The sequence below is a fragment of the Bos javanicus genome, chromosome 1 (genome assembly GCF_032452875.1).
Source record: "Bos javanicus breed banteng chromosome 1, ARS-OSU_banteng_1.0, whole genome shotgun sequence".
Taxonomy (NCBI): Eukaryota; Metazoa; Chordata; class Mammalia; order Artiodactyla; family Bovidae; genus Bos; species Bos javanicus.
The window spans coordinates 146124075-146133639 of NC_083868.1; the positions used below are offsets into that span (position 1 = coordinate 146124075).

Genomic DNA, 9565 nt, shown 5'->3' on the forward strand with positions numbered 1-9565 from the left:
ACTCAGATAATCACGATGGTGTGATTACTCACCTAGAGCCAGACATCCTGGAATGTGAAGTCAAGTGGGCCTTAGGAAGCATCACTACAAACAAACCTAGAGGAGGTGATGGAATTCCAGCTGAGCTATTTCAAATCCTGAAAGATGATGCTGTGAAAGTGCTACACCAAATATGGCAGCAAATTTGGAAAACTCAGCAGTAGCCACAGGACTGGAAAAGGTCAGTTTTCTTTCCAGTCCCTAAGAAAGGCAATGCCAAAAAATGTTCAAACTACTGTACATTTGCACTCATCTCACACACTAGCAAAGTAATGCTCAAAATTCTCCAAGCTAGGCTTCAATAGTATGTGAACTGAGAACTTCCAGATGTACAAGCTGAATTTAGAAAAGGCAGAGGAACCAGAGATCAAATTGCCAACATCCGTTGGTTCATTGAAAAAGCAAGGGAATTCCAGAAAAGCATCTCCTTCTGCTTCATTGCCTATGCCAAAGCCTTTCACTGTGTGGACAACAAACTGTGGAAAATTCTGAAAGAGATGGGAATACAAGACCACCTGACCTGCCTCTTGAGAAATCTGTATGCAAATTAAGAAGCAACAGTTAGAACCAGACATAGAGAAACAAACTGGTTGGGTTCGATCCCTGGGTCGGGAAGATCCCCTGGAGAAGGAAATGGCAACCCACTCCAGTATTCTTGCCTGGACAATCCCATGGATGGAGGAGCTTGGTGCGCTACAGTCCACGGGGTTGCAAAGAGTCAGACACGACTGAGCGACCTCACTTTCACTTTTCCAAACTGCAAAAGGAGTATGTCAAGGCTGTATACTGTCACCCTGCTTATTTAACTTATATCCAGAGTACATCATGTGAAATGACAGGCTGGTTTGAAGCACAAGCCGGAATCAAGATTGCTGGGAGAAATATCAGTAAACTCAGATATGCTTATGATACCACCCTTATGTCAGAAAGCAAATAGGAACTAAAGAACCTCTTGATGAAAGTGAAAGAGGAGAGTGAAAAAACTGGCTTAAAGCTCAACATTCAGAACTAAGGTCATGGCATCCAGTCGCATCGCTCCCTGGCAAATAGATGGGGAAACAATCGAAACAGTGAGAGTCTTTATTTTCTTCGGCTCCAAAATCACTACAGATGGTGACTACAGCCATGAAATTAAAAGACACTTGTTCCTTGGAAGAAAAGTTATGACCAACCTAGACAGCATATTAAAAAGCAGAGACATTACTTTGCCAACAAAGGTCTGTGTAGTTAAAGCTATGGTTTTTCCCGTAGTCGTGTATGGATGTGAGAGTTGTACCATAAAGAAATCTGAGAGCCAAAGAATTAATGCTTTTGAACTGCGGTGTTGGAGAAGACTTTTGAGAGTCCCTTGCACTGAAAGAAGATCAAACCAGTCAATTCTAAAGGAAATCAGTCCTGAATATCCATTGGAAGGATTGATGCTGAAACTCCAATACTGATGTGAAGAACTGACCCATTAGGAAAGTCCCTATGCTGGGAAAGATAGAAATCAGGAGGAGTAGAAGATGACAGAGGATGAGACGGTTGGATGGCATCACCGACTCGGTGGACATGAGCTTGAGTAAGCTCCGGGAGTTTGGTGATGGACGGGAAGCCTGGTGTGCTGCAGTCCATGGGGTCGTGAAGAGTCAGACATGACTGAGCAACTAAACTGAACTGACAGCCTTCCCCTTTATGTCTCTCCAATGGACCCACACCTCCAACCCCTCCCTTTCTGTCACTCCTCATGTCCCTGCCCTGTCACACCCTCTCTTCCCCACCTAAGCTTTAACCCTGGCTTGGGGGGTGCTGTATCTGCAGCCCTGATGAAGACAGGCTGTGTGGACTACTCCTTTTTCCAGTTTTGCAAGAATACAGCTTTTATTTCATGCTTAACCACCAAGTAGGTTTGTTACAGTGCTTTTTATTTAATGCAGTTACAAGCGACCAATTAGTTTATGATTTCCAAGTTTGTGTCCTTAAAGCATAAGAGAAAAAGGATAGATAAGCTTAATGCTTAATTTGAATTTTCCTGGGAGTGATTCTTAATATTTGTAACTTGATTTTTTTCGAATTGGTGGCTACAAAAGCATAAAGGTCATAAAATTCCCTGGCTTCACCAACAGCTGGAAGCAGACCCTGTCTGCACAGACAGATCAAGAATGACCTTCACCGCACATCAGACACATCCATCATAACCTTCATTCTACAGACAGAACAGGAGGTGCAGGTGCTTGGGTACGGCCATCTCCAGGGCAGAGCTGTGACCTGCCCTGAGCCCCCTGCTCCCCTGCCCCAAATCCCAGAGACCCAGCAAAGTGTGGTTCTGTCGGGAGAATCCCACTGAATGCAGAAGTCTGATTCTCAGTTCTTTTTACAGTTATAATGTCAGCATTTGTCAGCTTATGAGACAGATTTTCCATTTAGAACTATTAGCTTAACTGCATAGGCAAACATCACAGCTCACCTGTTGGAAAGGGCTCTAAATGTGACCATGCTCTTTGGCAGGTGGGACAGACTGTCAGGCCACCCAACCACACCAGGTTTCATTTGCTCCAGTGATGAGAAGATTTAATGATGGGCAACGTTTTCAAAGGATGGTGGACAAAGCTTTGTGTTTTTAAATGTAGTGGCAGCATGTGGAACCCACAGTGCTCCAGTCCTTTTTGGTAGTCAATTTTTTTTTCTAGGTGAGGGGTCTCCACAGCTTGGAGAGCTAGCACAGCACATGCTTTGTGACTGAGAAATGACTTTCCTAAGTTATAGTTACCAAGAGTCCCTGGGTCCAGAAAGCTAACACTATGCCCAGTAATGCAGAAGTAAGGCTGGGGGCACTAAAAATGGTCCTTGGAAAGAGGTTTCAATTGTTCCCTCACAAAGCAAATCAAGCTTCCTAATTAGCTACAACACGGAAAGCTCAGCTCCTACAGCCCTGCAAGCCCTGCCTGTGTTCCCCTGGTCAAACTCCATCTCTGCTGCAGAAACAGCTCCGCTGCTTTCTTTTCCTTATTCGTGTTCGAAGAACTCGTGGCAGGCAGTGGTAATCATGGCAACGAAAGCCATAAATTCCTGGAAGTCACATTCGCCGTCCCCATCACTGTCCAGTGTCTCCATGACTTTGTCCACAACCTCCTGCTCTTTGATTTCCTGAGAGAGATAAGACAGGTTGTCCAGCTTGCTTCTAAATGAACGTTAGGGCCACAAAGACATGATCAGAAGTTGGTTGGCTTTAATAATTTTGTATTAGAAGCAACCTAATGGCTTCCCTGGTGGCTCGGTGGTAAAGAATCCACCTGCAAATGCAGGAGACATGGCTTCGATCCCTGATCTAGGAGGATCCCACGTGCCTCAGAGCAACTAAGCCCCTGCACCACAACTACTGAGCCTGTGCTCTAGAGCCCCGGAACCACAGTGCCCACGTGCTGAGCCCACGTGCCCAACAGCTTGTGCTCCACAACGGGAGAAGCCACGGCAATGAGAAGCCCCTGCTTGCGGCAACTAGAGAGTAGCCCTGTGAAGCAAAGAAGACACAGCACAGCCAAAAAAAAAAAAAAAAAAATCCCAGAGCAAAAAGAAAAATAATAATAATAACTAATTTAGAAACAACCTAAGACATGAGATGCAAAATTCCAGAAAGGTTTTCTCCAGTGACCAGGAGGCTGTTGGTTGGCAGAGGTCTCTAAGGGTCTGAGCCTTCTCTTCCACTTTCCTTTAGGTGCAGTGGGATCTTGCTACTAAAAGACTGACTGGAACAGCCAGGATCTGAAAAACTGCAGGCTGCTTGTGTTAAAAAAAAAAAAAAAAAAAAAACAGAAAGGGAGAGTACAGTCTAGATTAGCCTGAGCACATTATATGCAAATGCCTTGAAAGCAAAAACGAACTTTTGGCTCCTATAAGTTTTTCATGGTTTCTGCATGTGGAAGACCCTATAGTGAAGGCTTCCAGTGGATTTTCACGTTTTGAAAGTAGTTTCTGGCTGAAATAACTCTCGGGAACATGCCCTCAATTTATTAACTTCGTGTGTCTTTTGGCACTTGAGTTGCTTTCGCGGTGTCTGGGACTCTTCTTGACATTATGCCCAACATGGAGTCAAGTGAGTGGTGAGACAGAGGGACAGAGACAGTGCAGGAAAGATGCACACACGAGCTGAAGAGGAGCATAACACCGCCGACTCTTCCGAACACCCAGTCCTCAGGGCAGGAGCACTTGGCCTGAAGAAGTCGAGTATAACACACAATGGCTGCCTTAGACATAAAACATGTAAAAGACTGAGGTTCCCATGAGGGGTTGGGTGGTACCTATAAATATCCGCTAAAAGATTAATTTCAATTACAGGAAAGATTTGCCTCCAAACAGCAACTACTTCCTAAAAACCAGGCCAACGATGTTCATGATACCTTGATATACTTACCATGATTTGCTTTTGTTTTATAAACTGTGTTTCCCACATGCTAAGCTTTTTCTATGTTTTAAATCAATAATTAATGACAGTAGCTACATTTGTTGAGCTGCACTTGGTCTCATTGCAACAGTTCTTTTCACAGAAGAATCCAGGACCTTCTGATTCTTAGGTGAGGTGGTGGGAAACAAGGTAAGTAAAAGTGTGAGCAGGCAGTTACCATGCTGAGAACTTGGGTGCCTGAGAAAACCAGCTTCAAAATCAGACTAGGGGATCCCCCCTGAAGTCTGCAGGCCGCTTCCTATGATGGTGGCGCCATTTGCAGCCAAGGAGTGTTTGGGTGGGGAGAGCCCTGCAGACTCGGGGCACAGAGGCTGGGGCTCGTCCTGCACCAAGCCTGCACAGGAGGACAGCTCCCACCACCATGTGGGCTGGGCTCTCATGTCTTCCTGGGAATTAGCTCCTGGTCAGACATGAGTGCACTGGTGCACTGTATGGCCATTTCCTCTGGGTGCAAGATCACTTCAGTAACCTTGGTTCTGGGCACCAAGGGAATATTAGGTACCAGGTGGACTGCAGTTTGTTGCCTTGAATACACAATATGGATACAGCAGAGATGACCTTCGGGCCATCTGAGCCAAGGGCAGTGAAGGTTGTGAGTGGGGAAGTGAGTCCTCAGTGGAGCATCTGGACACAGATCCACCAGAAGGGGAACTGCCAGGGCAGTGGGCCTCATCAGATGTCCTCATGTAGCTTCGCAAGCTCCTGCCAGGGCACCTCACCCCACAGGGTCCCCCTGCAAGGCCCCAGGGCCTCTCTTGTGACCATTTTGTGGCCTCTTTGTGATGAGCCAGGTCCTGGGGCCTGCATCTCTCCCAGCATCGACTATGCTGAGAGCTCAGTAATACCTGGCATCTTCTCACTGTGGTGGATCTAACCATGTAGAGAAAGCAGAAACAGTCCTCTTCCCAAGAACAAAAGCTTATTTTTAACAGTCTTCTTGTGTGTTCAGTGTGTGATAAGTCATGGTGTAGTTTCCATCCCACTTTGTCATTGTTATTGTTGTACATGCTCACTCGCTACAGTCGTGTCTGACTCTTTGCGACCCATGGACTACAGCCCACCAGGGTCCTCTGTCCATGGGATTCTCCAGGCAAGAATACTGGAGTGGGTTGCCACGCCCTCCTCCAGGGATCTTCCTGACCCTGGGACTGAACCTGCATCTACTCATTGCAGGCAGATTCTTTACCACTAAGCCAATGGGGAAGCCACCCTACTGCTGTATATCCTTAGGTTTTCCCAAGAACCTGTACTCTTGCGTTGGAGACAGCAGTTTTTCCTTGATGCTCATACTGTACACAAAATGAAAATTGTGGGGCCTACCTAAGCCAGCCTCTGTACTGAGGGCTCACTTGTGCAAACACATTTTCAGAAACAACAGAGGAGTCCTGATACCAACCTGGAGCCATGTTCAGGGCAGCTCAGAAGAGAAAATGGACAGATGGTCTTACAAGTGGACAGGAGAGTAGGTTAATGTAGTTTTAAAAAGCAAGACTCACCTCTAAAAAATGAGAAAGTTCATTGTTGATGAGCTCCTTGAGTTCTGACTTCTTCAGCTTGTGCTTGTCACCTTCCCTCCCGGAATATTGATGGAAGACGTCAATGAGGGCCACCACGGCCTTCTCTAACTCAGACATCTGGGGCCCACAAAAAAAGACGCTTTGTAGAACAGAGCAGTTGTTACCTACACCGACCTTACCATCGGGGGCAACTGGCTTTGGCTCACCTCCCCTTTTGAGCTTAGAGGGTGTGGCTTTTCATCACCCCTTGAACCCACTCCCCGCCAACCCTCCCTTCTCTGTCTTCCGTTCCCAAGCCCTCTGGCTTCTGGTTGCATTTGGGGAAAACTTCAACCAAAATACAGAGGAAGAGCAGTGAGGGGGATTGAGTCCTCCCCCATCCCTAGGAGACTCCCCACCCTGTCCTGGCAGGACTGCAAGATGAGGTGACGGTACAGGGGAGCAAGGTTTTGAATTAATTACGGTGAACAGGAGCCAAATAAGGATACAGAAGTCAATAATATTCCTATGTTTTGTCAATAAGCAGTTAGAAAATGTAGCAGAAAAGTCCTGTTTTACAGCAGCACACACATATTTCTAAGCATAAGTTTAGCAACAAAAGTGTAGGTCCTTCCAAAAGCTACTGAGGTCATAAAATGTAGGAAATTTCTTTCAAATGGATATATAAATTTAACTCATTTTTAACAAAAATGTTTCTGACTTTTGGTGGGGGGCGGTGAAGAACATGACCAAATAATGGCTAGAAAATTCAACTGAAAAAATAAACATGGTAGAATTGCCACAATTTTTTTGAAAAAGAAGATCAAGGAAAGGGACCTTGAATTTGAAGGTATTATACAATCATCTGATGAAGTTACTGTAGGGGAGCAAGACTTGCCACCCCAAAATATCTCTCTGGGATGCAGATTATTTTCATCTGAAAACAATCAAGGCCCCCAGGACTCAGGAAGAAATTCCCCGTAGCTGCCTGAATTAGAATTTAGATGGAGGGCCTATTACAGGAATGGAGCAACCACCAGAGAGAGAGGTCAGCAAGGAATGTGGGCCAGGGGCAAAGGAGGGCGGGGGGAACGCTAGGAGACCTGAGTCCACTCCGTGTCCCATCACCTCTGCTGGCACAGCAAACGCTGGTTCACCATCTCTGTGTGAACTGCTTCCTCCCCTCTGAAGCCCCAAACCACTGCTCTCAACATCTTCCACATTTTGGTGAGTGACAGTTTTCCTGGGTCTCTCCCATGTATATATGTTTTCAAACTTCGACTTAAATTTCTCCTGTTTACCTGTCTCATGTTTATTTAATTCTTAGACCAGCAAGAAGAATTTAGAAGGGTAGAGGAAAATGTCTTCCTTCCTAATACCAGCTCTGATGCCAGAACAAATGCGGGCAGAGGCTGGACCACCTCCAGGCACTTTGTATTCTTGGCGGTGCTGCCTCCAATGACAGAATGGTGCCTTTGCTCTGCATTTATCAAGGTAGGAAGCTTTTGTCTCCCCCACAACATGTACCTTATACCACACAGTCTGCAAGCCAAGGAAACAGCTGTTCAACCCTGGGAAACAGCAGTATACAAAGGACTGCTTGTCAACTGTTTCACAAAACGGCCGGACGCTCAGCCAGAGAAATTTGCCAGCTTTTGGCCTTGAGTTCTAATCATTAAAGAATCTTTGCAGTGTCATAGTTAAAAATAAAGAATTATGTCTCATTTTTGAAAAACCATTGCTGTATTGAATATCATTTATATTTTTAAAAATACACTGGAATATAAGATTTAAATTCTTATTTATTTCTGACTTTCAAAGGAAAAGGATTGAAGATTTTTGCCTTGGCCTAATCTTTGCTGCTGCTGCTAAGTCGCTTCAGTCGTGTCTGACTCTGTGCGACCCCACAGACGGCAGCCCACCAGGCTCCCCCGTCCCTGGGATTCTCCAGGCAAGAACACTGGAATGGGTTGCCATTTCCTTCTCCAATGCAGGAAAGTGAAAAGTGAAAATGAAGTCGTTCAGTCGTGTCTGACTTTCCAGACCCCATGGACTGCAGCCTACCAGGCTCCTCCATCCATGGGAGTTTCCAGGCAAGAGTACTGGAGTGGGGATGCCATTGCCTTCTCTGATCTTTGTTAAACTTACCTATTAATAATCAGTACACTTTGTTTTGCTCTAAAGTCCCTAAAAATACCACATGTAGACAGAACAATTCAGGTGTATTAAATCTTTAACATTTCATACTTTCTTATCCTTGGAACTCGAGTTCTCAATTATTAATTTTTTAAAAAAGAAAACAAAAAACTTAAGAAACTTTTGCATAGTCCTTATGTTTCTCAAGCTTCATGATGACTGGGAAAGATGAGGCTAAAATATTTGTTGTGTGAAGTATGACTAGTGGGATTTTTTTAAAGGAAAGGCATAAAATATATATCCCATATGTGAAAACGCCATAAAATGCGATTTTCTTCATTAAAAACACTACAAATTAATTTTTACAAGTTTTTCCTGTTAAAGTCTTCCCAATTGATGGTTAAAATTGTTGTTTAAGAGAACTGGAAGTCAAATATCCAGTTCTCCTTTCGCTGCATTCCGTGAATATTCTACATTAATCTTTTATTTCGAAAACAGGAGAACTGCTGGGCGTTAGCTCCTCAGAAGGTCACATCACAGGAGATGTGGGAATCCCTCTAGGCAAGAGCCCTACCTCCCCAAGAAACCTGAGGATGGTTAAACCTACCACAGACTTCAATTTCTTTGGCTTGGTTGTAATTTAATTGCAAAGACTTCCTCACTCGCCCTGACCTGGGGGAGGGCGTCCGAAGACGCCGGCTCCGAGCTCAGGGCGTCGTCCCCTCTCCGCGGAGGACGCAAACCCTGTCTTCAAATAATTAAGCAGGAGGCCGACTTGCAGCAACAGCCGAGCCGAAGACCCGACGTTTCCCCGACTGTAGTGATGAATCAACGGGAGAACGTGATTCATCTGTAGGATGAATCTCGCTGCCTGGAGTTGAGGTAGCCGTGTCCGCTAGGCAGGAGAGTCGTACTTTTGAAATGCTGCCAGAATCCTAGGGACAGAGGAGCCTGGCAGGCTATACGGTTCATGGGATTGCAACAGTCGGACACGGCTTAGCGACTAAACCACCACCCTAAAGGGTTTTAAAGTACCGCCCAGTTCCCAAGCCCACCCTCCGGGTCCTGCCCCCCAAACACCAGAGCAGGTTCCCCTGAGTGTCCTCACGTCAGTGGTCCTTGGCTGTAGCTCCGGTCACCTCTGGTTTCGGCGTCCTGAATGCCGGGACTAGGGCAGAAACAGCCTATTATCCTTTCGCGGGGGGCGTGACCGGCACCCAGAGAGCCCGGCAGCCAATGGGAGCCGTGGGCGGGGCGCTGGCGGGCCGGGGGCGGGGCCTGCGTCTCCCTCTCCTGGTTCTGCGGCCCGCGGGGGCTGGACACACAGGGCCGCATTGACGGCGCCACCCGGGACTCGCTCGGGAGCCAGGCCTGCACTCGGGCCAAGGAAGAAAAAGGCCTGTAGGGCAGAAAGTGGGGAGTCAGCTCTTTGTACTGGTTTTAAATTTATACG

General features: G+C 46.3%; 1 protein-coding gene across 1 annotated transcript; it reads right to left on the bottom strand.

The window, feature by feature from the left end:
- Positions 1 to 1922: 1922 nt before the first annotated feature.
- On the bottom strand, positions 1923 to 9329 carry S100B (S100 calcium binding protein B). Its single transcript, XM_061424226.1, has 3 exons — positions 9221 to 9329; positions 5977 to 6114; positions 1923 to 3165 (listed from the first exon to the last, which is right to left on the bottom strand). Exons 2-3 carry the CDS (start codon positions 6112 to 6114, stop codon positions 3025 to 3027), a joined length of 279 nt encoding a protein of 92 aa, XP_061280210.1. The 5' UTR covers positions 9221 to 9329; the 3' UTR covers positions 1923 to 3024.
- Between the last annotated feature and the right edge of the window lie 236 nt (positions 9330 to 9565).